The 26,473-nt window shown below is 40.7% G+C and overlaps 2 protein-coding genes across 2 annotated transcripts; both read left to right on the top strand.

Annotated features, from left to right (window-relative positions):
- The first annotated feature begins 644 nt into the window (after nt 1–644).
- On the top strand, nt 645–11,395 carry ankrd1a (ankyrin repeat domain 1a (cardiac muscle)). Its single transcript, XM_071918207.2, has 9 exons — nt 645–760; nt 2,508–2,690; nt 4,577–4,702; nt 6,534–6,641; nt 7,217–7,315; nt 7,412–7,510; nt 9,127–9,225; nt 10,531–10,629; nt 11,303–11,395. The coding sequence occupies exons 1-9, from the start codon at nt 734–736 to the stop codon at nt 11,393–11,395; spliced, it is 933 nt and encodes a 310-aa protein (XP_071774308.2). The 5' UTR covers nt 645–733.
- Nucleotides 11,396–16,088: 4,693 nt separating this feature from the next.
- On the top strand, nt 16,089–25,106 carry LOC139926467 (uncharacterized). Its single transcript, XM_078288647.1, has 4 exons — nt 16,089–16,229; nt 16,403–16,590; nt 17,509–18,046; nt 24,576–25,106. Exons 1-4 carry the CDS (start codon nt 16,089–16,091, stop codon nt 25,104–25,106), a joined length of 1,398 nt encoding a protein of 465 aa, XP_078144773.1.
- Nucleotides 25,107–26,473: the final 1,367 nt, after the last annotated feature.

The raw sequence follows: 26,473 nt of genomic DNA, 5'->3' as shown, positions 1-26,473 counted from the left end.
CACATGAAGAAGTAGCTGAATATGAGCATCAGTCCAGACATTTTCATTTTCTTCTGCTAGGCTTTCCAAGCATGAGGAACCGCATCCGTCTCCTTTACCCATAATCCCTTGTGTTTCGGGGTGGTTTTCTGTAGTCGGTCGGATTAACGAACCGCACCGCAGTTGTCTTGTTAGACTGAGACTCTCGCTGCCGTTATTTGGTGCCACCAGAGTTCAAAGGTCATTGATCTCACCTGGACAAACAAACCAACTAAAGAAGGAAACACTGCAGAGTTCAGAGAAACTGATCATTTATTAATTTAAAGACATTTCTCGGTCTGACAAAGTTCTCATTGACTCTAGCCTAACTTCTGGGATTTGAGTGACATAGGCAGGAGTGACTCCTCTTACCTCGCCTGTCTACTTTGTGATAGAGCGAACCCAACAGTCCAAACCGGGCAGCGTGTTGGGTGGGTGGGTGGGTGGGTGGGGGGGTAATGGGGGTGATGCTGGTAGCGCTGACCGTGCCACATGAGCAGCAGCCGGTAATCTGATCTGACTTGACTGACATGACTCCTATTTTTTTCTATAGCGGTCCATCAGGTCTATATAAGAGACAGAGGCTCCGGGCAGCGGGCAGAGAGACAGGCAGGCAGGCAGACAGACTCTGACCACCACAGAAGAAGACTCAGCCACTGGACTTAACTAAACCTCCAGTTTCCTACTATCAGACTGCATCCTATCAAACAGAAGCATGGGACTGCTCAGCGTTGAGGAACTGGTAAGATCGACTGATGCAAAGTGCAAAGGCATGAATGGAAAGTGTAACTGGAAAGTGTTATTCAAGATGATGATGATGATGATGATGATGATGATGATGGGGAGGCAAGATCACAAGAAAGGGAGGTTTTAGGACTGGTTTTGAATTGATTTAGGACTGTTTTTGGACTGGTTTTGAATTGTTGTAGGACTGTTTTAGGACTGGTTTTGAACCTTTTTTGGACTGGTTTTCAACTGTTTTAGGACTGGTTTTGAACCTTTTTTGGACTGGTTTTGAACTTTTAGGACTGGTTTTGCCCTCTCTCCCCGTTCTCCTCCTCTTATGGCACTTTATTCTCTTAATTTTTCCGAGATAACCTATTACTTTAAATGAAATGAGTTTATTGTCTTTCTGCCTGTAACTAAATGTGCTGCTGCTGTCTCAGCCAAGTCTGACTTAGAAAAGAAATCCTTAACAAAACCTCACCGAAGCCAAACAAAAGTTAGGTTAAATAAGAAAATTAAACAAAGTCAATATGATGAGATGACTGATTCATTAGTTCTGAAATAAGACAGTGGTTACTCTCCAGTTTGACCATTATGAAGCCAAAGTTTGTGTTAGACTGATAATGTGTTGGAGCAGCAGCCTGTTTACATTCCTCTGAGTAACATGACTTGATAGCAGCTCCAGTATGTAGCTTTGGGCCAATGCAAGGCTAAGGTACTCACACTTACTAAAGACTTTAGTGAGAGAATCAAGCTCTTATTTCTTATCACCAAGCACTTCTCTACACATACATGATCATTCCAAGGATACAGGAATATTTTGTTCCATCTATTTCCAAGGCTTTGACCCTTACTCCTGGTTGCTAGTAATGTTGGTATTCTAGAAATTGAAGCTTATTCTACTGTTGCTCTGGATAAATCCTTAAAATGTAAATGTATATTTGTTTTTGTAGAATCCCTCTACATGTATTTACCCTGCAGCTATCCTCTATTGGTACTGCGGACAATTCTTTCTTGACCATTCCTTGTAACTTCTGACAGTTGAAAAAAGAGCAAAACTTGATTTTACCAAACAGTTTGTCTCGGGGATGGAGCTTAAGTAAAGAAATCTTTAGTCACTTTGGAATTTATTTGAATCAGAATCATTTAAGTAATTAAATCGCTAATTTGAATAATTTGAATGAGTGAATTAATTAATCCTTGGGGTGTAGTATTTTCCAGAGACTCATACATATTTCTGAAAAGTTATGTGAAACCACAAACTGTATGTTCTTATAGTTTTTCAGAAAATAACTCAAAACAGGATTTAATCAGTTGAGGACTTAATGGCCAATTCTGCTCTTAGACTAACTGACTAAAGACTGACCCAGGAACTGAGAATCTGATTTATTTTTTACACCCTTTGTGACACAAATCTGGTCTTTTTATGAATATACAGGGGGAGAGGGGGATTTTATGGTGTTTTTTCCCCGTGTAGAATCAACAGTCACATCTGTGCAACCTGATTAGATTTAACCTCAGTTTAAAGTGCTACTTAAAACAAGATTAAATCCAGGTTTAAATTAAACTATGCTTAGATTTTTACTTTTTTTTTTACTTTATGCTTAGTTTAACTTAGTCCTTGTTGGTGCAACCCAGCCAAAGAGTTAAAAATCAGATTTTTTGTTTTTTGTGTATGTAAATCCAAGCTGAGACTCTCTCATCTTGGATTTACATACCTTGTACATACCTATATTTCCAACCTCGTCTCTTCTTCCCTGCAGGTGACCGGTAAGAGGTCCGAGGGCAAGGAGGCGGACGACTTCCATGGGGGAGTGTACGAGGCGGCTGTCAATCAAGAGAAGCAGGATGACCGCAGGTCCCACAGGGAGCTGGGGGGCGGAGCTCTGCCAGAGGAGAGCGACAGTGGCAGCGAGCAGGAGGAAGTCAGCGTGGCTGCACTCAATGTAAGACCACAGCAGGAGGAAGACCAGTACAACAGGAGGAGGAGGAGGAGGAGTAATAGCAGTAACTGTTGTAGTAGTAATGGTAGTCATAGTAGAAGCAATGGTAGTAGTAGTAATAATAATAGTAGTAGGCCTAGTAATAGTAGTAGTAGTAGTAGCAGTAGTAATAGTAGTAGTAATAATAGTAGCAGTAGGCCTAGTAATAGTAGTAGTAGTAGCAGTAGTAATAGTAGTAGTAATATAGTAGTAGCAGCAGCAGTAGTAGTAGTTGTAGAAGTAGTAGCAGTAGTATTACTAAAACACCATAAGTGAGACAGTACATGGAACAAAACACAAGCAGGATGTTGCTCATGTATAACAAATATCAATTTGCAATATGTGGAAATCAAAGTGAATCCACCTCTTTCTTAATCATCTAACCAATAGAAATGCACAGTCTGAGTTTAAGTTGGTAAATCTAGTTCAGTTAATTTGCACAAAGGATATAAAAGAAGATAATGCCACTACGTCAAATGGACACAGACATTTCTTTTATTTAATTCAAACAACTTTGAATTGCCACCCAGTGAACTTGGTCTCTTGGTCCACGCTGCCACCTAGAGGCATCTGTGAGTATTTCCACAGCTCAGTTTGTCAAGTTTGTCAGTCAGTGAGCAACCTTATTAAGATGGACTCCAAACCACAACATAATGGTAATGAAATCAGTTGTTGCATTAAGGGATTATCAGAGAGGAAAAGAAAAGTCTAAATACATCAAAACCAGTTTCTATATTTATAGGTTCACCTGCCTTGTCCATTAAAGGCCCTTATGATTCACTCTTCATGTTCAGTTACAATACTGCAAACTTGTGTGATTGGAAGGATTTTAGCAATTATTCAGTAAGGGGAGCCAATCAAGACCAAGTCCAGTTGTGATGCGTTTACTGGAGTTCGTTTTAAACAGCCTGTAAAAAAGGGTGGATCGTTGAAAACACAAAACCACTCTAACAAAAAAAAATTTCACCAATGTCTAGATGAAACATCTATAATCATATATAAATAGAGTAAATTTTGAATTCCAGTTACAGCCCCTTTAATGGCCCATTCACAATTAGAATCACCTTTAATCTACAGGCACATAAAAGGAAGTACACAGTACTCACTGAGACACATAACACAGCATACTGACACATAAGGTCTAACATACTGTGCAGTCAAACCAGATCAGTCTAATCAGTTTGTTGTACTGAGGGATTAAAGGTGGTGAAATCACTGATACCAACAAACTGAAGAGTTTTGTTCCAAACTCAGACATCCACCATTAGAGAAACAGTGACACCTAGTGTCAGAAAATGATTAAAAGCACCGAATTGAAACAAATGATGGTACTTTGTAATGAACAGTAGGTCATTTAAGACTTTGCTGGAAGAAATCCAAAGACATTTATGCGCTGGATTCTCTAGATTTCAGAGATATTATGACAATGATGAAGTTCAGATGTTTTTTTCCCCAAAAAAATAGGTATAGGGCACTTTGGGAAATGACTGCAATTATTGATTCAATTACAACTAACTGAAAATATATCTGTTGGATGTTATTATAGGAGCTTAGGTTGGCTGAATTGGTTCAGTTTTCATAAAATTGCCTTTAGAAACTTGCTTTCTGGAAGAAATCTTGATTTTGTTTTTATGTATTATTGACTAATTTTATGTAATCTCATGTTCTCAATTGACTTGTTTGTTACTGTTACTGTTTTAATATAAAACCCTTTGTAAAGTTGTTTTTGAGAAGCTGCTATACAAATAGTTGTTTATTATTATTATTATTATTGTTAGTATTAGTATTAGTATTAGTATTAGTATTATTGTTGTTGACTTGTCTATTGTCTCCCCCCTCCCCCCTGTCAGACGGATAAAAGCGGCCGGCTGAAGCTGGAGACGGTGGACGACCTGTTCAACATCCTGCAGCTGAGGAAGAGGAGGAGGGAGAGGAAGGCTCCGGTCCACAGGAAGCAGCCGGAGCCCGAGATCATCGTAAGCCGCTCTTCTTCTGTGTTTTCTACTTTCCTGACTCTGAAGAAGTAGTTAAGGTTAAGAAGGGCAACATAAATGTTGTTACACTATTATTATACTGTTGGGTTTTTTATTTCTTGCTCTCTGTACAGCGCTACTCCTCCTTTCTCTCACTTTTTTGCTCTCTTGCTCTTATACCTTTCTCTTGAGATGAGAAGATGACTCACTGTAGATGAGTCAGCAGCAAGAAAACTGTCAACAGTAACACATTATTTACTCTGTCTCTATCTCTCTGTCTAGACAATAATCTGCATATATATTCCTTACAGCCTGCCAAATTTCTTCATATATAGAATATGAAAATATCTATAATATATTTATTTTTGACGGGTTGAATTCATTTGATAATGCAAATCACAATATACTGAAAACCTTACCGCATCATAACTATCACCTGGACACAATATCTTCATATCTCTTATTTCCACTGCGTCCCTTGCATTGTTTAGCAGGCAGACAGAAAATAAACTTACCAGAGATGCTTAAAGGAACAGTTCACCCCAAAATAAAAATTCAGTCAGACTTTATTTGGATAGTCCAATGCTGATACTCAACTTACTATCAAGTGACTATAATGTGTCATTAAAAAGACAACTGAGTCTCAAAAGTGATACAATAGTGTGAAAAGTAGTCGATAGATATCCAATGTCTGGTTTAAGGTCAAGGTCAGGATTAGGGTTACATAGTCTGTAGAGATGCAGCAGATAGACAAGTGACACACTGTTGAAGACTGGACGGTCCAGATAAAGTGTTACCAAAAATTCTGTCATTCAGTCAAAACATTGAAGTTCGTATGACCACCAAACACACAGCAAGTTAGCTAAGGCTATCTCAGCCTTCCACCAAACAACTGAAGTGAACAGGGTCTGGTTCTTTCGAGCTCCAAAAAGGCTATAAAATGATCATAAAATTCCTCTAAACAGCTTGTGCAGCACAATCCAGCTGTTTTGTAGCTAAACAATTGCATTGTGAATCTAAAAAGCCCCATTAACCTCAAGGCACGCTCCAGTACAGACAGTACAGGAAATTAGGGGCGAGGAGCAAGGAACTGTCAGTGACATAAATATAAGAGCTAAGGGGGTGAATATAGACTTTTTGAACTTGCAGTGCAATCGTTTGGATACAAAACACTTTGATTATGTGGCATGATGGTAATTTAACCACAATTTAACGGTAATTCTATCTCAGCGTTTCACCAAGCAATTGAAGTGAACAGGGTCTGGTTCTTTCGGGCTCCAAACATGACATAAAATGATCATTAAATTTCTCTAAACAGCTTGGGCTCCAGCTGTTTTGTAGCTAAACGATCGCACTGTGAGTCTAAAAAGCCTAAATTTATCGCATTAACCTCCTCTACTGGAGGTACGAGGCACGCTCCAGTACAGTATCTTCAATACAGGAGGTTGGAGGCGGTGTGAGGAACTGTCAGAGATGTAAATATTAGAGATAATGGGGTGAGTATAGACTTTTCGGTCTTGCAGTGCAATCATTTGGATACAAAACACTTGAATTATGCTGCACGAGTTGATTAGAAAAATCTGAAGGTAATTTAACACCCTTTTGATGCTCAAGCTAACCCGGACCCATTCATTTCCATTGTTTGGGGGAACACTAAGATGAAACTGCATTAGCTAACTTGCTGTGTGTTTGGTGGTCATACGAACATCAGTGCAGTTTTGACTGACTTGGGGCTGAGTAGATAATGACACAAGGCTCATTTTTGGGTGAACTGTTCCTTTACGACCCCCCGTCCATCGATGTAACGATCTGTCTGTGTGTCTCTGCCTCCCAGCCTGAGACGGTGGATGAGGAGATGTTTCTGACAGCGGCCATGGAGAACAAACTGCCGCTGGTGGAGAAATACCTGGCGGACGGAGGAAACCCCGACGCGGTCGACCATGTGAGTCACAGACAGACACACGGCAAAGTGGAAAAACCAGGAAATAACAACTCATAGATTCCCCTCAAGCTATATATTTTTAGACTGTTTGCAGACCAAATCCAAACATCTACATCTATTTATATTCCACATCTATTTCATAGCAACCTGCCCAAAGAGCCTAGACTAGCAAAGTCAGTATCATCTTTGAAATCAATCACTTTTTATACGTTATTGTTTTACACTTGCTTTTATGTGATCTTTTTTACCCTCTATTCCTATCTGTTCATCTTGAATCTATGATTTTTGTTTGTTTTTCAAAATACATTTTTAAAGATTTTTTTTGGTTTGTTTTTTTAAATAATTTTATTTTTTATTATTATTTATTATTATTATTGTATTAAACATAATTATAATAATATTACAAATACAATTATAATGCTAGATTGTACCCATGAAGCTGTTTTCATTCAAATCTTATTTATTTATTAATGTAAATGTCATTTTTATTATTACTTATTATTTCATGTCCTTTTAAATTACCCAACTCTCCATTAAAAGGTAAAAGTAATAGTAATCTATTACATCATTTCCAGTTCCAGAGAACAGCGCTGCACAAAGCTTCCTTCAAGGGAAACCTGGAGATCATCAAGAGGCTGCTGGAGGCTGGAGCCGCCATCCACAGCAAGGACAAGGTGAGACACACTTCTTTCTTTCTTTCTTTCTTTCTTTCTTTCTTTCTTTCTTTGTCTCTCTCTTTCTCTTACACACTCTTCTCTTGTGGGTTGCAGCTGGAGGCCACAGCGGTGCACTGGGCCTGCAGAGGAGGCAGCCTGTCGGCTCTGGAGCTTCTTCTCAACCAGGGAGCCCAGTTCACTTCCAGAGACAAGGTAAGTCCAGATATCAGATGAAACCCATGCATCTGCAGAGAGCAAAGAGGGCTTATTTCTCATGAGTTTGTTAAATTATTATTAATAACAATTATTATTCATTTTTCTCTGCTGCTCAAACACAAAACTCAGCTGTGAGCATCGCGAATAACAGAGAGCAAGAACCAAGAGTGCATGGAACGTTAAATCTTTCTCATTGTTGTCAAAAGATACAACACAATCCAGGTTATTGGGCATACTTATCACGGGTAAGGGCCGGTGTTTTTTAAAGGATATGGCTGGTGTTTTAAATACATTTCTTATTGTCAACAAATCCTATGAAAATAACAAAATCAACAATGTGTTTGCTCTACTCTCATTACTTTCCGACTTCCCACGTTCCCTTTTTAGCCTTCAAACCAGAAGTCATTGGCTCCAGTTGTAAGCTAAAAACCTTTAAATACAGCTCACAAAGACATAGTTTACATTTTAAAAATCGTTAACTGTTACCATGAAAAGTCAGACTGTTGTAGTTATTACCAAATCAAATTCAAAGGGGAACAAATTCTTCATTACGACTATTTTCTGTGCTACGGAACTACTTCCCTGAGATGGAAAACGTGTTTACAGCCGGCTTATTAAGTTGTTTGAGGAAAAAGTCGGCCGGCCCGGTGCATCGTGATCGTGGCTCTGTGACGGGTTTTTAATAGTTTTTTTAATACAATGGAGTTCTATGGCTGCTGGGACATGAGGCTGCACTGGGCACCGACTACATGGACGAGACTTGTTAGTCTGTTGATTTTGTTATTTTCATAGGATTTGTTGACGGTAAGAAATGCATTAAAAAACACCAGCCTTATCCTTTAAGTTTGCCTATAAGGTGGCATGTTGCCACAGATGGCCCTGGGTAAATCTACTCATTATTGACATTTTTGGAGAGTTTTTCCTGCGTTCACCAACAATAACTGTCACAACTGCCAGGATATGGGAAGATATTCACCTAGCTGTTCCCTGTTGTGCCTTTCCCCCCTCTCCTCTCCTCACTCCTCTCCTCCCCCCCTCCTCCCCTCCTCTCCTCTTCTCACTCCTCTCCTCTCCTCTCCTCTCCTCCCCTCCTATCCTCCCCCCTCCTCTCCTCTCCCCTCCCCCCCTCTCCTCTCCTCCCCTCCTATCCTCCTCCCCCCTCCTCTCCTCTCCTCTCCCCTCCTCTCCTCACTTCTCTCCTCCCCCCCACCTCTCCTCTCCTCTCCTCACTCCTCTCCTCTCCCCCCCCTCCTCTCCTCTCCTCTCCTCTCTCCTCCTCTCCTCTCCTCTCTTTTCTTCCTCTCCTCTCTCTCCTCCTCTCCCCTCCCCTCCTCTCCTCTCTCCTCCTCTCCTCTCCCCTCCCCTCCTCTCCTCTCCCCCCCTCCTCTCCTCCCCTCCTATCCTCCCCCCCTCTCCCCTCCTCTCCTCTCCTCCCCCCCCTCCTCTCCCCCCCCCTCTCCTCTCCTCACTCCTCTCCTCTCCTCTCCTCCCCTCCTCTCCCCTCCCCTCCTCTCCTCTCTCCTCCTCTCCTCTCCCCTCCCCTCCCCTCCTCTCCTCCTATCCCCCCCCCCCCCCCCCCCCTCCTCTCCTCTCCTCTCCTCCTCTCCTCTCAGCTGCGCAGCACTCCTCTCCATGTGGCGGTGCGGACGGGACACTGTGACTGTGCAGAGCATCTCATCCACTGTGGAGCAGACGTCAACGCCAAAGACAGAGTAAGGAATCAGTCATACAGTTAAAATAAAACGCACTATAGGAGCTCAACTTAGTCTTTTTGCTGCTAAATCATCTGCAGCATGATATAAAGCTCACTTAACACCGAGGAGCAAGGAACTTCACCTGCAGCTGCTGCAGTGGAGTTGATCACTGGTCAGCAGAACTGTTCAGACGAATTGTTAAAATGTGATTCTCACATTCATTGAACACCGTGTTAAATCACGTTAAAAGAACAAACTGTAAAAAAAAAACAACTTCAAATTTAGCTCAGTTTAGCTGCCAATGCTTTTGATTACATACCACAGTGAAAAACTGTTTCAGTTCATCCAAATTTAGTGAATTCACATATTCAGTGAATATCCTTTTAAGCCTGTTACATGGTCGATGCAAGCATCAACGCAAAGGGCAACACAAGAGGAATTTCTCGCATTCTTGCAAAATATGTAGTCCAAATTTTGGAGCATGATGCTAACGCATGCTGCAGTGTCATGCGTTTCAGCTAGAGGCGCTAAATGAACAACTACAAATAAACAAGTGCCTCAGTGTGACAGGTACCGGGTTGCACTGGTTCTTGTCCTTCTCCAAAAATAGCTCTACACAGGTGAAATGGGAGAATATTACCCATCTTGCATTCTCAGTCTATTTAAAGGACGCATGTTGCACTTTCTTTGCAATATTTTCTTTTAGCGGCGATTGAGAATGTATAAAAGTAGACACTCCTCTGTAATCCTCATTTTTAAATACCTCTGTTTCCAGACTGGTGGCTCTGCTTCCCTCTTGTGGATAAACAGTTTATAACCTCAGACAGGCTCAAGGAAGACGGTCGACATTTCTGTACCAACATGATCTCATAAAAAGTCAACAGCACAAATTTGACACAGCTTTTTCAGCTAAATGTGGGCTAACGGTTACATTTAGGCAAGTAAAACAACTTGGTTAAGGTCAGGGAAAGGCTTTAGTCATGGTTAAATAACAAAAATGTTCGCTCAAAATTCAAATTTGACCATTTTGTGCTGGGAAAACTGAATTTTAACACTTGCATGCCACCAACACATAATTTGGTGTTAACAAGTCACGTGCATTTCATGTATTTGTGTGACATTAGGTTGTCCTGTACTCTGAAAGCAGAGAGTTTGCAAACTGTGTATGTGTGCCTTGCATTGACTGCGTACCAGTCCTTACACTTCCTAGCAAAACCAGGCCTATGAGCCATCTGGGGCCCAACCTATAATTTACGAAACCCTTCTGTAGTGTCGTCTATTGGTTTTCACTGAGTTAAACGCATTTTTATTTTCTCACTCCAGGATGGAGACACGCCCATGCACGATGCTGTGAGAATAAACCGATTCAAGATGATCAGGCTGTTGATGATGTATGGAGCCAGTCTCCACACCAAGAACTGTGTAAGTACAGCGCCTCGGAAAGCACCGCTATCCGTCAATATATTAGTGAGTGATTTGACCAAATTTAACAAGGGGGATGATGGGGAAATTAATTTAAAAAAAAGTTAAAAAATTAAAATTAAAAAAATAAATACAATTTTAAAAATAAAAAATTGGTAGCACTTTACATTATGGTACACAAATTACAGGGTAATTATATAGAAATGATCAGAAAGTAACTGTTAATTTCTGGTAATAGCGAGTAAATATTTGTAATTATAATGTGTCATTTCTCAGTTAAATGCCGGTAATTTCTGTTGATAACAAATAATTGTTAGCATGATAACAGTATTACGTTATAAGTTGTGCAATCATTACTGAATAATTACTATGTAATACTTTGGAAATATTTGCTTAGTGGCCAGAGGAGCAAAGTTGTCATGAGAAAATATTGGACTAGAAACTGCATTTGCATCAAAATGCCAGGATAGCAGAATGAGTAAAAAAATATTCAAGCAACACCAATAATGGAGAAGTGCTAGGTAAAGAGTAAGAGCCAAAAATAAAATAAAAAAAGTGTTTAACTACTTTGTGTACATGGGCAAATCTTAGGCAACAAAGGCCATTCAAGGGAAAATGTGCCCAGTTTTGCAGATTTAATCATATGCTTGTGTCTGTTTTTTCTCCTGTGTAGGATGGAAAAACTCCACTGGAGACCCTTTATTCCTGGCAGAGCGGAGCCAAGAGCCTTCTCTATAACATCAGTGAGGAGAAGTCTGACCAGTAGAACACAGTAGAATCCAGTAAAAGCGGATTTCAACATAGAGTCAGGCGGAGGATCTGCTGGCTTACCGAGGGGGGGAAAAAATCCCTTTGTAGAGATGGTGTGAGCACAGCTAACAGTTTAGCGAGGTGCAAAGGTAGACGTGAACCAAAACAAGTGAAACCAGTGGGAAAGTCTTGTATTTTCCGGTCTGTCTGGGCCGCCTGGCAGTATGTGGCGTTCCCATACTGAGGTTAGTGAAGCACACAAGTCTTTTAAACGTTTATTTATCCAGGGAATTTTGCTGAGCATGCATGCTGCTTTTCAGCAAAGCCCTACTTCACATTCATGCGTTCACATATAGATGCTTTATTGATCCCATTTGGAAATGACTGTTTACCTCGACAGTGGTTTCAGAGAGACAGAGAGGGCGTTAGTCATTCACTTACCCCCCCCCCAGGTCCAGGTTTTCCCAGCTGGTCCAGGGATTTGAACCGGCAACCTTCCAGTCCGCTTCTCTAACCTCTGGGCTACATCGTTTTGTTTTTTTTGTCTTTTAAATACGTGAAATATACATAGAACATCTTGTGTAATGTCAGGTGGAAGAAAACCTTCCAGAAAAGCAGCAGGGATGTGAAGAATCTTACAGCTTTTTGATCAACAATGTGAAATCTAATCATTAATAACACGATTAGCACTGATAGATTCATTGATCGCCAAATATTGCTGGACAATGTCTCGGCTGAAAACATGAGGATTTCTTTTTTAAAGCTGAGTTGAAGTCAGCAATATCGCAACAAGATAATGACTTATTTATTGATTAATGACCACAGTCAACAATCGATTCATTGGGTTTATTGATTGATTTATTACCTGGAAGGACAATAAACTGATTGAGTTATTGATTGTATTGATGTATACTGTAGCTGGGTTGATGAATGTGTTCACCGGAATTTCATGGTCAGACCTTAACCAATCATTAATTGACATATAAGTGCATGACCTGGTTTTTTGGGCCGTCCCATTGGATCCACGGTATGCCGATCAATTCCAGAGTAAAACGATTGAGTCCATTTCAGATCGTTACTCTTCCTAGGTATGATCATGATACCGAAGGGTTTTACCAGGTGAAATGGTAGTGAGGGAGGTGCTGTGCCTCCTGGTGTTGGTGGATAATGTGTGTTTTTATACTTTAACATTCAGAAGAGTTTAACCAAGTACTTGGGTCTTATGCATTTTAAGAATAAGAGATAAGAGAAGAAGAAATAAGTTTTAGATTGTAGATAGTCACTCCCCTTACACTGGCCCTTACTTTTGGCTACTTGTAATATTAGTGATCTGGGAAATGACACTTATTCTACTGGTGGACTCAATGTAATTACTCTGTAAAAGAGCAAATAGCTAAAGTGTAAAATAAATACGAATGTTAATTCATTCGGACAATCTCAGTCTCAACACGTTGAACCTTATCTCCTGTTCTTACAGTGCACTGACCTGCGTTTAGGTCGCATCAGGCCAGAGCACTTAATTTATGCGTATGGGATGTGGGGCCACGTTACAGAGTAAAACTCCTACTGCCCATCCAGTCTCATCTCAAAAGTCAAAAAAAAAAAATCCTGCTTCACATTCATACACAGTCCAGCAGTTTTTTGACATCTACGACTTGTCTTAGCAATTTTGACTCAGGCTGTAATTGGTCTCCACTTTTTCCTGCCTATCTAAAAATACAAAAAAGGGGACTTTATTGATGTTTGGTTAATTTTCTCCCCAGCACTACAAAAATTGAAGGTATATCACCAGCAGAATGTGTGTAATGTTCCTCAGGCCTCTTATGCATTGATTAGTCAATTCCTATGCATTGATTAGTTGGATGTTGCTCCTGCAGATAGATCTACATCTCTGTTGATCCTAAAGAAACTTAAGCATTATTTTAACATTTTTCAGAAAGAAATGTACGCTGTTGTTGCCTATTTTGGTTTTGAATAGGACTTGATTTGCTCTGGTCTCAGTCTTGACTTGGTCTCGACCCCCTTTGGACCCGAAATTGGTCCAAACGTTCCTGTTTTCTACTGCTGAACGCTGAGCAACTTGTTCGAAGGAGGGAAGAGACTACTACTCATTCTCTTCCCCGACCCACATTTTCCCAGCCTCCACCATGTTATGACCCTAAAGTCTCAGCCAGGCTCCTGTAGCGAGAGATAAGATCTTTACAGTGAGGATGTTTCTGGAATGTGGCCCCTGTTTTCTCCTGAGTTTTAGTTATCTTCTTTAGAAATACACAAAGGAGTGAGAGAAGAAGGGTACTGAAAAGTCACTGTTGGTTCAGAGGACGTTTTGAAAAGAGCTTTATGTTTAAGTGGTTAAAAAACAAAGCTTGAAATATGATTCATAAATATAAACTGTATTCTTTTTTATTGAAAAATTGATATGTACATTTTGCCTGTTATTCGTGGTTTGATTCAATAAAACCTGTTTTGAAATTAAATTTGTCTTGTTTTCATGTTAGAACCATCCAACCAGAACTAGATCGAACGGGAAATTACTTCAGCTGTTTTGATCTTGCAATGCACCAGATATATTTCTGCATAGAATTCTAGCAGTGATAGTAAATCAGTAGTGTTACAATTTAAAAAGCAACCTTACCAAACTCAGAAAACAAAATCAATGGCAAAATTGGCAAATATTTGTTCAGAACTACAAAATGTAAGCTTGCAAAAGCGGTCACAACCTTACAGCACATGGTGCACACACACACACATTTTGCAATTCAATCAAATGGATTGGAAAACACATTTGTGCTTCTTATGGCTGCAGATGTTTTCAATGATTCACAAAAGGAAAAACGTCAAATGTATTCCTAATTTGCCGAATGGATTCCGCATATTTGCAAATAGCTGTTTATAAATCCAAAATGTATCAAAGGTTTGCAAATTATATCGCATACGCTCGCACTTTGCTTTTCAACTTGAGGAATATGCATTTGTGCGGTTTCTGTCACCCTCTAGTAGTCGGAAAATCGCTTAGTTTATCTTTAAGCCTTTAGTCTTTGCTCAAAGGTGTGTGATGGTCAACGACGCGATTTATAATGCTACACTGTCAACAGCCAATAGGAGCGCTGTCTTTGGCTGACATCCACACCTGTGGTGACAGGTGACAAGGCTCTACAGACAGACAGAGGAGGAAACACGGCGATGCTGGCGGGGAAGCGTAAATCCCGGTTCTGTTGGACCGTCAAACTGGAGGAGAAACTGGTGGAGCTGTGGAGTAAACCAGAGTTTATCTCTCTCTTTATCTCTCTCTCTTGAGTGTTGTGCATGTGTGGTTTGTTGTAGGCTGTGTGTGTGTGTGTGTGTGTGTGTGTAGATGGTGAAGGAGGGGGATGCCGTAGCTTCATTCACACTCAAACATCATAGTCCATTATCAGTGTTTTGAGCCTGTATAATCCTTCACATGCACTGAAAACCTGTGTGATGCAAGCAAGGAATTAGTTCCAAATCTCTGAAAAATGATTCTCAGTCTTAACAGAATCTTAAAATGTGAGCAGCTCTAGGACTAACAACTCATGACTTGAGACAAATTGTTGTAAAATGTGAGACAGTGTCAGAATAAATGTCTTCTAATGTATGGTAGGCATTAGTTTCTATGGTCAGAGCCACAGCGCCAAAAAACAGATCAATAAAGATATTCCTGTGACCTCAGAGTAATCCTGTATGATACAGAAGTGCTGGGTAAAGAAATAAGATTCCTTTCTAAACATGACTGGAGGATTTTTAGTACAAGTACCAGAGGAAGATGGACATGATCGAATCAGTCATAGGCGTTTCTCTTATTACAGGAAATGCATGTTAACTCTGATGATTCCGAGCAAAGAAGCTGTTATCTGCTCATCAGAAGCAGAAATAGATAAATAGGAAGCTGCTGTGGGGGATTATTCACACTATAACTGAAGGTTGGCTGTTTGGATGCAGATGAAGAAACAGCGGATGCAACACATTCAGGTTGTGGTCCAGCAGCTTTCAAAACGTAAATTTATGTTTTATTATTTAGCATACAAGAAATTTAATGTGGTCACTTCTTAGAACATATTTTTTATAGATAGGCTTATGTGTAGTTTGTTCTTTTTACCTATTTTAGTCCTGCTGTATATGCCTGTTTCATTCGTTTATCAATTCTGCTTTTAATGAATGCCTAAATTCATTATTACTGTTATTGTTATTTGTAGTAGTAACAGTAGTATTAACAGTAGTGAATAGCATGATGTCTATTCAGCCTGAGGGGCCACATGCTCCCTTTATGATTTGATATCCGAGATCTCTCAGATATAAAACTAACCTTTTTTCTTGCTTTTCATTTTCTGGTTTTTATTATTTATTCATGTTGATTCTAATTTGCCATAGCATTGCACCTCAGTAAAACAACTTCTGTTTCCTCTTCCTCATGTCTTAAGTTCCTTCCACAAGAACGCTGTATTAGAAAGTGCAGCTGCCGCCTAGATGCCAAGTCCCTTTCTTCTGTGGTTTTATTAACTATGTTATCTATTGTTTAGCAGTGAGGACAAGTTTATGTGAACTTATGTCTCCTCAACAATTTGGGGAGCACTATGTCTCTGGTAGCAGTAGCAGTAGTGGAGGTAGTAAGAGAAGTGTTGAGTAGAGGCTAAGAAACCCTCCACCTTTCCCTGACCTGCTGTCCCCAACAACAGGTCTCACTCTGAAGAATGGAAGCTTTGTCCAACAACACAACCGTAAAGAACGACACATATGATGACTTCTCAACCGCCTTACGTGTGACGACATGGATCGTCATCTCCATTGGCCTTCCTTTGACCTTGCTGTCCATCTATGCTCTGGTTTCCCTGGTACAATAATTATGATTGAGATCTATTAATTTGTCTGTGTACTTGTCTATCAGTCTATCTTTGTCGATCAGTCTATCTGTTATTTATCTATTCATGATGTCACATGCAGGTGTGTGAATTATGATTGAGATCTTTTCATTTGTCTCTATTTATTTCTACCACTGTTCCTGTAGGTGCGAGGCGGTCATGTTGCGCCGATCTACGTCATCAACCTCCTCGTCTCCGACCTCATCCAGTTCTGCTGCATGGCCGTCCGGGAGGCAGCACCCTGGGGACTCACCCACTCTGTTTTCTCTTATGTTTTCTACAACATTGGGATAACAGCCAGTGTTGGCTTCATGGTGTGTGTAGCCCTGGAAAGGTAGCTAACCATCTGTGTGTGTTTGTGTGTTTCCTAAGCATCTATCTATCTATCTATCTATCTATCTATCTATCTATCTATCTATCTATCTATCTATCTATCTATTTCTATGCTGCGTTCAAATTCTGTCGGAAATATTGAAATTACGGCCAGAGCGTATTTGAACAGTCCAATAAAGTGGTAACCACAAATGGGAAAGTTGAATTTTACATGATACCCAAGATGCCAAGATGTGACATTCTCACTCTTTGTTGAACATTTAGGTGTCACACATATACAACAACTTTTTCACAACGTTACATTACAATATGAATTACATAACTGAATATTCTCCTCTAGCTCTGCACCACTTGGTTTTACAAATAGTCACCAAAAAAGCTACTTTTGTTTCAGGGTGTGTTTTGTTATTTCAGACTAAAAATTACCTGAATTCACGACGAGTTGTATTTACTGTCAAACATGAAAGTACGAGTAATAATAGTAAGTAATAATAAGTAAGTAATAATAATAATACTAATAGTAAATCTCAAAGTGCTACAGAGTAAAAAAAACAGATGCATAAAAACAGATAAAATGAACCAACAGCAAAGATCATTAAAAGCAACACAAAGGGGAAAAAAGGCCTGATTAAAAAGGAAAAGTTTATAGACAATGCATAAAAACAAAGAGATAAAAAGACAACAGCACAAAGTTAAGGAAAGGCTCTGTTAAAAAGGAAGGTTTTTAGGCCCCTTTTAAAAGCATTTGTTGGATCACTGCATTTGGTTTGTATTGTGTATTGCTATTTAAATGTTTTCTAACCTATTTAAAACATGCGTCCACTAAATGTTCTGCTTGTCCAGAATCCTGAAATCTTACCAGCCATCTATCTATCTATCTATCTATCTATCTATCTATCTATCTATCTATCTATTACAGGTATTTGGTCATCACCTGCCCACTGTGGTACCGCTTCAGACGCACCATCAAGGTCTCTCTGGTGGTCTCCTTCATGGTCTGGGCCTTCTCCATCGTCCTCATCATTGTCATCTATTTTGTGAGGCACTTGTCGCTCATCCTCCTCTCCATCTTCCTCCTCCTCCCCTTCCCCCTGCTCATCTTCTTCCTGGCTGGGACTCTCAAAGCTCTGTCTGCTTCCATCTCTGTCCCCCCTGAGGAGAAACGACGAATCGTGGGAGTCTTGGTTCTGGTGCTGCTTAACTACACACTGCTGTTCCTGCCCACGATCATTTGGTCCGTGGTGGCAGCAATAAGTCGGATTAGCCTCATTTTTCATCCTACATACAAACTACGGTTCATCTTCATCCAGTTCAGTCCTCTTGTGGACTTGGTTCTGTATGTTTTCATGAGGAAAGGAGCCGTAGACAAGCTGCTGGCCTGCCTGTGTCGGTGCAGGATGACCAGAGAGCAAGAGCAGGGACAGATCAACACCGTGAATGATGATACCACAGTGAGGGTCAGCTCCGTGTAGGAAGAGGAGGACAGGGAGAGAGAGAAGGGGGAGGGAGGGGGAAGAGATGGAGGGAAAAGAGGAGGTGAAGAGAAGAGATGGGAGGAGCCTCCCACCACCTAGAGTAGAGTCACTGATAACTGTTGGGGATGTGACACCTGAGAGTAGAGTTAAAGGGAGCAATTTTTGTCCAGGGGGGTTTAAATTTAAAATTTAGGGGAATAATGAATCTCAGCCCTTCATCTTCATAATTACACTGATTAGCCCAAGAGTGGGTGCTACAATTACACATCAAAACTGAACATTTTAATAACCAGTCCCACATCACAAGTCCGAATGATATGAAATTTGGTCTTTTAATCACCTGGGAACTGCTGTCCATGCTTTTATTTTGTCACATCTGGATTATTGTAACTCCCTGTGCATCTGTCTCACTCAGCAGAGTAGATCCAGATTACAGTGAGTCCATAATGCTGCAGTCAGACTCTGAACAGGAACTAAGAAGAGACAGCTTATTACCTCTATTTTAGCTTCACTTCATTGGCTCCCGGTGAAAATTAGGATTGATTTTAACATCTTACTGAGCACATTTAAGACACGTTTTGAACAAGTGTATAGCTACAGTATATCTCTGAGCTTTTAACCCCTTATGGGCAGCCTGAGATCCTCAGGCAGCGCTCTTTTAGTTGTTCCACAGTCTAGGTTGAAGACTAATGGTGCTTTCAGACTACGGGCTACAAAGCAACAGGAAGTCATTCGTTTTCAATGGAAGCCGGCTTCAACTTTTTTCCATCCTCGGTGAAGCGCAAACAAATCAAGGTAGTGTAGGGTCGTTATATTTACGTTATTATTGTTTACTTGATGAATTAGAAAAGCAAGTATTTTCCAAATAAAATAAAAACTAGACAAATGCAACATTATCATACTGATAATGACAGTCTGACATTATCAGTTGGTGCAGCCCGTGGTCTGAACGCTTCCTCCATCAGGCTCTGAGGCTCTAAGACCTGCTGATAAGATAAAGCTAGGCCCATTCTTCTGCATTTACTCTTTATGTTTTTAATTACTGCTCACATTTTTTATTTGTATTGTAAACAAAGTTTAACTGCAATTCTGTATCTATAAATAAAGTTCCTTATTAATATCATTATTATTATCATCATTATCATGATCATTATTATTATTATTAGAATTTTGAAAATAAAGCTTGGTCCAGATATATTTCTTCTTGTTCACAGGAATGGTTTTAACATTTTAAAAACAGTCTTCTCTCTCTCAATTTTATGAAAAGCTAGGCCCATTCCTCTGCATTTACTGTTTATGTGTTTAATTATTGCTCACATTTTTTTATCTTGTAAACCACATTTACTTGTTTGTAATTCTACATCTATAAATAAAGCTTGTGAAAATAAAGCTTGATGCAGATAAATTTCTCCTTGTTCATTGGAATGGTTTTAGCATTGTAAACACAGCCTGTCTTAAACTGTAAACCACAGTAAGCTGAATTCTATCAGTATTATCCTGTAGCCTCTTGACACAGGACACATGGTGTCTGAGTTCATAGCCAGAGTTCAGCCACAGTAGTTTCAATAGCAGGTAATACTGATAGTAGCACAGCCTTGCATAATCCCTGTTACTAACATATGATTTAATACCAGCTAATTTTTATATTTGATGTCTCAGCATGGGAAGTAGTGAGCAATGTGATTTAATTGCAGTCAACTCTTCTTGAGGCAGTGATACACAGAGCAGCTTTTTGTGACGACTCTAGAAAGCAGCAGTGTTGCATCAGCAGGAAATTTACCAGGAAATGTTTGAAATACATTTTTGACTTCTTATCTCACTTTGTTGCTTGGATCGTTATCCATCTACGTTCAATTAGTTTAGTTTAGTTTAAAAACAGATCAATAAAGATATTCCTGTGACCTCAGAGTAATCCTGTATGATACAGAAGTGCTAGGTAAAGAAATAAGAGCCAGGGAGAAAAGGTACAAACTTTGTTTCTTTTCTAAACATGACAGGAGGATTTTTAGTACAAGTACCAGAGGAAGATGGACATGATGAAATCAAACATCAATTTGTATCTTATTGTAGGAAATGCATGTTAAATCTTACCAGTCCTACCAAGAAGCTGTTATCTGTAGATTAGAAGCAGAAATAGATAAATAGGAAGCTGCTGTGGGGGATTTTTCACACTATAACTGAAGGTTGGCTGTTTGGATGCAGATGAAGAAACAGCGGACCTTGGCAGATGTAACACATTCAGGTTGTGGTCCAGCAGCTTTCAAACTGTAAATTTGATGTTTTATTACTTAGCATACATTACAATTCATGCAGTCGCATCTTAGAACATATTTTTCATAGATAGGCTTACATGTAGTTTGTTCGTTCTACCTATTTTAGTCCTGCTGTATATGCCTGTTTCATTCCTTTCTCAATTCTGCTTTTAATGTCTAACTTCATTACCGTCATTATAATTTGTAGTAGTAACAGTAATATTAACAGTAGTGGCTAGCATCATACATATTCAACCTGAGGGGCCACCTTTATATAGAGAATTCAGATTTGATATCTGAAATCTCTATATAAAATCTCTAAAATCTAGATATAAAATTAACCTTTTTCTTGCTTTTCATTTCCTTGTATTTATGATGTATTCATGGTGATTGTGCCATTGCATTGCACCTCGCTAAACAACTTTTTTTCTTCTTCCTCATGTCTTAAGTTCCTTCCACAAGAACGCTGTATTAGAAAATAAAGAAAATATTAGAAAAAAACAGGTACCGTCTAGCTGCCAATTCCTTTTCTTCTGTGGTTTTATTAACTATGTTATCTATTGTTTAGCAGTGAGGACAAGTTTATGTGAACTTGTGTCTCCTCAACAATTTGGGGAGCACTATGTCTCTGGTAGCAGTAGCAGTAGTGGAGGTAGTAAGAGAAGTGTTGAGTAGAGGATAAGAAACCCTCCACCTTTCCCTGACCTGCTGTCCCCAACAACAGGTCTCACTCTGAAGAATGAAAGCTTGGTACGACAACACAACCTTAGAATACAACATATATGATTGCTGCCTTCAAATGGAACTCGTGAGCTCGTGGTTACGACATGGGAAGTCGTGTACACGATATGCTTGGCGTTCAAGTGGTTAAGTCGAGAGAGCACCGCTGCTAGGCAACGCTGCAACACTGCGTCTAGAAGCCACCAAGGCTAACAATTTAGCTAGCTAGCGAAAGGGTAACGTAATGCAGGAAATGCAAAGGCATAATGACAGAGGAAAAAGATGAGGCCGTTGGGAATATCAACATTTTCCTCAGACATAATATAAAATTACTAAGAAAAACGAACGACTAAAATTACAATATATTAACTTACCATCCACCGAAAAATAAACTTCCATGGCCTCCACCATTTCTGAAAATGTCAACAAACATGTCACAACTCGTGAACTCGGAGCTTTCAGAAAATTTCCACTTCCGAAGTCGTGAATACCACCGGAGGGGGGCGTTCATATGGACTCTTCTCGTGAACACGGTAAACACGACCCCATTTGAAGGCACCAGACGATCAGTGGTGGAAATGGGAGGGAACACCTTTCCGGGAGTAAAAGTCGGGAGGGAACGGTGTTGAAAATTTAAGTCAGTGAGGTCATTTTGAAATGTCCACTAACGTTAGCTAGCTAGCTAACCTCCTAGCATTTGCTTGCTAGCTAGCTGGCTAGCTATCGATCTCTCAATTAGGGCTGTCATTTTGGGAAATACGCTTATTTGCTGTCTTAGCCAGAATCAGACAAGGAGTTGGTGTGTCCAATACAAAGATACACGCTCAGAATAGACCTGTTTGTCCTTGCTCAAAATTAGGTACTTTAATTGTGATCAGGTGCACCGTGCCTTCATCTGACTCAAGCACCACTGTCTTCAAGCAATGTATTTAAGAAATAATTCTGAGTGAAGATAATGACAATTATTATGTCACATTAAAACTTATTGATACATCCTTATTTAATGCTATTCAGAGCACAAAACATCACTTAACATTACAGTGCTTTTATTCCAGTGTAATTGTATGGCAGGAGTATAGAACTATGAAGGAATGCAACCTCCATAGTTCAGTAAATACTCCTGCCATGCAATGAGGTATCCATTGACCATATAAGAGAAAACATTTTGCATTGCGTGTTATCTATACTTTTATAAAAAAAATAGTGCAAATACAGATGGGTGACAAAATAAAGGAAATGCTGAGTAATTGAGGGATACATACAGCTCTGTTATGGTCTGGGGTGCAATTCTTGGCATGGTTTAGGTCCACTCAACCCCTTAGAGGGCCAGGTACACAAAAATAAATACAACAATATTCTAAGTGATCTTTAAAGGCATAGTTAGTACAAGTCCTCCTCTAATCACTTGAAGATCACTTAGAATATTGTTGTATTTTATGAGCATAATAACAATGTAGGCTAAAGCTTATGCTATGGCCGTCTTAGTCACCAGACATCACCCCAATCAAATTCAATTAGAATATTCTAGAGATTATACCACCCTCACTAAAACACCAATTGAAAGCAGAACATTCAGAATGCTTTTGTATTTATTTGTGTTTATAACGTGTAAGTGGACCTAAACCATGCGGAAAAAAATGCACCCCAGAGGAGTACAGAACTGCTAGAATCCTGCTTTCAACATACCACATATCCATTTACACAGTGGTTCCTTTATATTGTCACCCACATGTATAAGACACTTTCCTTCCAAGGGTACATCTTTTACACACCTGAAAGCAGAGCACATTCAATTTTTATGTGTTTTCAACGTGACCAAAGTGAAAACAATTACAGAAGCTAGTACAGCTTTATACATTTATGAATTCTTCATTAGGAATTACTTAATAGGAATCCCTCAGAAAAGTAATGGTATTGACTGGTTGTCACCGTTCTCTTTGTTGATAGTGCAGTGCAGGTGAGGAAGAGGAATAAAGGAGAAAACAGGAGTGCAGCAGACTTCGGTCAAGGTAGTAAGACAGTTAGGCCTAGTAGCAAAATGCAGAGGTCTCTGCTCAGTTACTATTCTCCAAAGGAGAGTAGTGAAATGCCTGCAGCCAAAAAGCCCAGAAAGGAAAAAGTCAATGACGAAGAGACAGCACATAATGCAGAAATTGAAGTCAGAGATGAAGTTCAGGAGCTGAATACTACTACTGGGGAGGAGTCCAGTGATGGAAATGCTAATGATACTGCTGGAGCAGAGTCAAGTGAAGATGAAGCTACTGAAACAAGTACTAAACTGCCAAGCTGCTGGACTGAAGAACAAGGAATTTATTTCCTGGAGAAAAACCCATGGCTGACGGCCAAAAATGGAAAGCTTGGATGTCACGTTCGTAGTAGCATTGGACGGCTAGGACTTAACCATCACTTGAAGGGATCTCGTTTAGCACCGGAATGGGTGAATTCCACAGTGTCAAGTAAAGCTGATCAGAGACAGGCCCAAGTTAGAGCAAACCGCAAGAAGATTTGGCAGCACAAAGAAAGCACTGGGCACAAGCAGGCGGAAGAAATAATGAAGAAATCAAAAGCAGGCCTGCTGGAGTCCCACTTTCAGAAGCAGAATGCCGATAAAGAGGAGACCACCACCCGGATTTTCAGAACGGCCTACATGATTGGGAAAGGGCAGCATGCATTCTCTGATATGCCAGACCTTGTTGATCTTCAAACCCAAAATGGGATAAATCTAGGGAATGTCCTTCAATCAAGAAAAACATGTGCGGATATATGTGAATTCATCGGAGGAAAAAAATGGTGAGGCACATAATTGAGAAAGACCTAAAAATTGGTGTTCTCATTGATGAGTCAACAACAGTAAGCCACCAGACTGTACTCATAGTTTGTCTCCAAAGTGTTTTCAACTCATCATCACCAACAACTGTGTTTTTCGATCTCCTCGAACTGGAGGATGCGAGTGCAAATGCAATAACATCCAAACTGTTGCAGTGTTTACGCCAGCACTTCCCAGAGGACTTCTTGAAGAAGAACTGGATTTCGTTTACATCAGATGGAGCATCAACAATGATTGGCAGAGTCTCCGGAGTTGCCACACAACTGAAGAAATCAGAGCTGTACCCTGATCTTGTTGTGCGGCACTGTTGCAATCATAGGCTAGAGCTTGCCGTTGGAGACACAATCAAAGAGGCAACAGGAGTAAATAATTTTAAAGCATTTTTGGACAAGTTGTACTCACTGTATCATGCATCTCCGAAGAACCAGAGAGAGCTACATCTATGTGCTGAAGAACTGTCAGTCATTTTCTTGAAGATCAGAAGAGTGCTTGGGATCCGCTGGGTGGCATCCAGTGAACGCACAGTCAAGGCAGTGTGGCAGCAATATCCTGCTTTACATGCACACTTCCAAGCTGCAGCAACAGACCCCCGAAGAGACAGCAAGGAGCAAAGCAAATACAGGGCTCTTGCTGAAAGGCTTACAGCAACTGCGTTTGTGAGTAACTTAGGACTGTTGGTGGAACTCACACCTTGATCTCTCGCAAAATAAAGGTCTTTGAAAGCTGGGCCAAAATAAGACCAGGGGAGTTCTCAAGCATTGTCTCAGAGGCAACAGAGAAGCTCGAGTTCAAGGGTGTTGTCCTTCACAGCGGACGTAAAGTTGATGTGGCCATCAACCATGAGCAATTCTTCAGCAGCCTGGCAGACTTACTCCGCAAGAGGCTAATGACAAAAGCAGCCTCCAATGTATCCAGTAGATCAGTGACCAGTGTGTCTGACTATGAAGACTTCATCTCTGTGTGCAAAGTGGTCTACCCACAGAACTGGCCAGATGATTATGATGTTCTGTTTGGTGAGGCAGCAGTTGTGTCCATGTGCCGCAAGTTTCATCTCCCATCAAGGCAAATTATTGAAGGTTTCCGGGAGTACAAGGACAATGGAGGCCAGGAAGTCCCAGAGTGTGAGCGAGGTTTTAGCTCAATGAACACCACGATGACACCACTCAGGAACTCTCTTGGCATTGTCAGCATTCTGTTCATGGCTTTTGAGTGGCCAAAGAAGTGCAGACCATTTGGCATGTAGGAAAAGGGAGCCTGTAAATATTGAGAAAAAAGCCATCTGGTATCTGTTCTAAGGAAGAAAAATCAACAGTCAAAAAAAAAGAAAGGATCACCCAGAAAAAGTGTGAGGAAAAGGAGAGGGCAGGGGAGATACAGTTAAGGTCAAAATTATTAGCCCACCTGTTTTTTTGTTTGTTTGTTTTTCCACTTTTTTCTATGTTGAATGCAGTGGAGAAGAGCGGGGAAGAGAGTACAGAAGACGGCGTGGAAATGAGAGGAGACAGCATGCACTGGAGAGGAAGAGGATATAACAGGAAAGAAGAGGAGACAGTATGCAGTGGACATGAGAGGAGAGGAGACAGCATGCAGAAGAGAGGAGACAGCATGGAGAAGAGACTAGAGGAGATAGAATGCAGTGGAGAGAGAGGAGAAGACGAGATAGCAGGAGAGGAGACAGCAGGACGGGAGGGGAGAGGAGAGGAGACAGCATGCAGAAGAGAGGGGACAGCATGGAGAGGAGAAGAGACTAGAGGAGAGAATGAAGTGGAGAGAGAGGAGAAGAGGAGATAGCAGGAGAGGAGATAGCAGGATGGGAGAGGAGAGGTGGCACCATGCAGTGGAGAGGAAAGGAGAGGATGAGACAGCATGCAGTGGACATGAGAGGAGAGGAGGTAGCATGGAGATGAGAGGAGACAGCATGCAGACAGCATGGAGAGGAGAGGAGGAGATAGCAGGAGAGGAGATGAGACAGTAGGGGAGGAGAGGAGATGGCATGCAGTGGATAGGATAAGAGAGGAGGAGACAGCATGCAGTGGATAGGATAAGAGAGGAGGAGACAGCATGCAGTGGACGTGAGGAGAGGAGACAGAATGCAGTTTCAACCACCCCATTTAAAAGGTAAATATGAATTTATGAACTGATGGGACCGCACCAGTTATCAGTCTGACACGATCCTGGCTTCGACATCCCGTCCTGAACTCCATCATATCCCCGGTGACATAATCCTCCTGCCTAAAATGAGCCCCGCACACGACCGTGTTTTTTGTTACCGATGCAGCAGTGAAGTCCCGTCTCCTCACCTGTACAAATCGCACCCAAACACAAAAAGCTAGTGCCATTCCTTTTCCTGTTGGGAAAAGCGTGAACTCTATGTCCTGACAGGCTAGAGTTTGTGCAGCCTACGCAAACACAATAGTTCACCATTATGAACAGCGGTAAAACTGAAACTGGCTAAAAAAAACGACCGGCCGACCGACCGACCGACCGACCGACCGACCGACTTACTGACTGGCTGACTTACTGACTGACTGACTGACCTACCGACTGACTGACTTACTTACTGACTAACTTACTGACTGACTGACTGAAAGACGACTGATCTGACTCACT

The sequence above is a fragment of the Centroberyx gerrardi genome, chromosome 15 (assembly GCF_048128805.1).
Source record: "Centroberyx gerrardi isolate f3 chromosome 15, fCenGer3.hap1.cur.20231027, whole genome shotgun sequence".
In the NCBI taxonomy this organism is placed as follows: Eukaryota; Metazoa; Chordata; class Actinopteri; order Beryciformes; family Berycidae; genus Centroberyx; species Centroberyx gerrardi.
The sequence above is the reverse complement of the archived record's forward strand: the minus strand, read 5'-3'. Positions and strand labels throughout refer to the sequence as shown.

What these genes read in the sequence shown, in the direction of transcription:
- ankrd1a (XM_071918207.2), top strand. Translation starts at nt 734, where the DNA reads ATGGGACTGCTCAGCGTTGAGGAACTG. An exon ending in TCAGCGTGGCTGCACTCAAT is followed by an intron (nt 2,691 to 4,576) that starts GTAAGACCACAG and finishes CCCCCCTGTCAG; the next exon opens with ACGGATAAAAGCGGCCGGCT. An exon ending in ACGTCAACGCCAAAGACAGA is followed by an intron (nt 9,226 to 10,530) that starts GTAAGGAATCAG and finishes TTCTCACTCCAG; the next exon opens with GATGGAGACACGCCCATGCA.
- LOC139926467 (XM_078288647.1), top strand. Translation starts at nt 16,089, where the DNA reads ATGGAAGCTTTGTCCAACAACACAACCGTAAAGAACGACACATATGAT. An exon ending in TCTATGCTCTGGTTTCCCTG is followed by an intron (nt 16,230 to 16,402) that starts GTACAATAATTA and finishes CTGTTCCTGTAG; the next exon opens with GTGCGAGGCGGTCATGTTGC. An exon ending in GTGTGTGTAGCCCTGGAAAG is followed by an intron (nt 16,591 to 17,508) that starts GTAGCTAACCAT and finishes TATCTATTACAG; the next exon opens with GTATTTGGTCATCACCTGCC.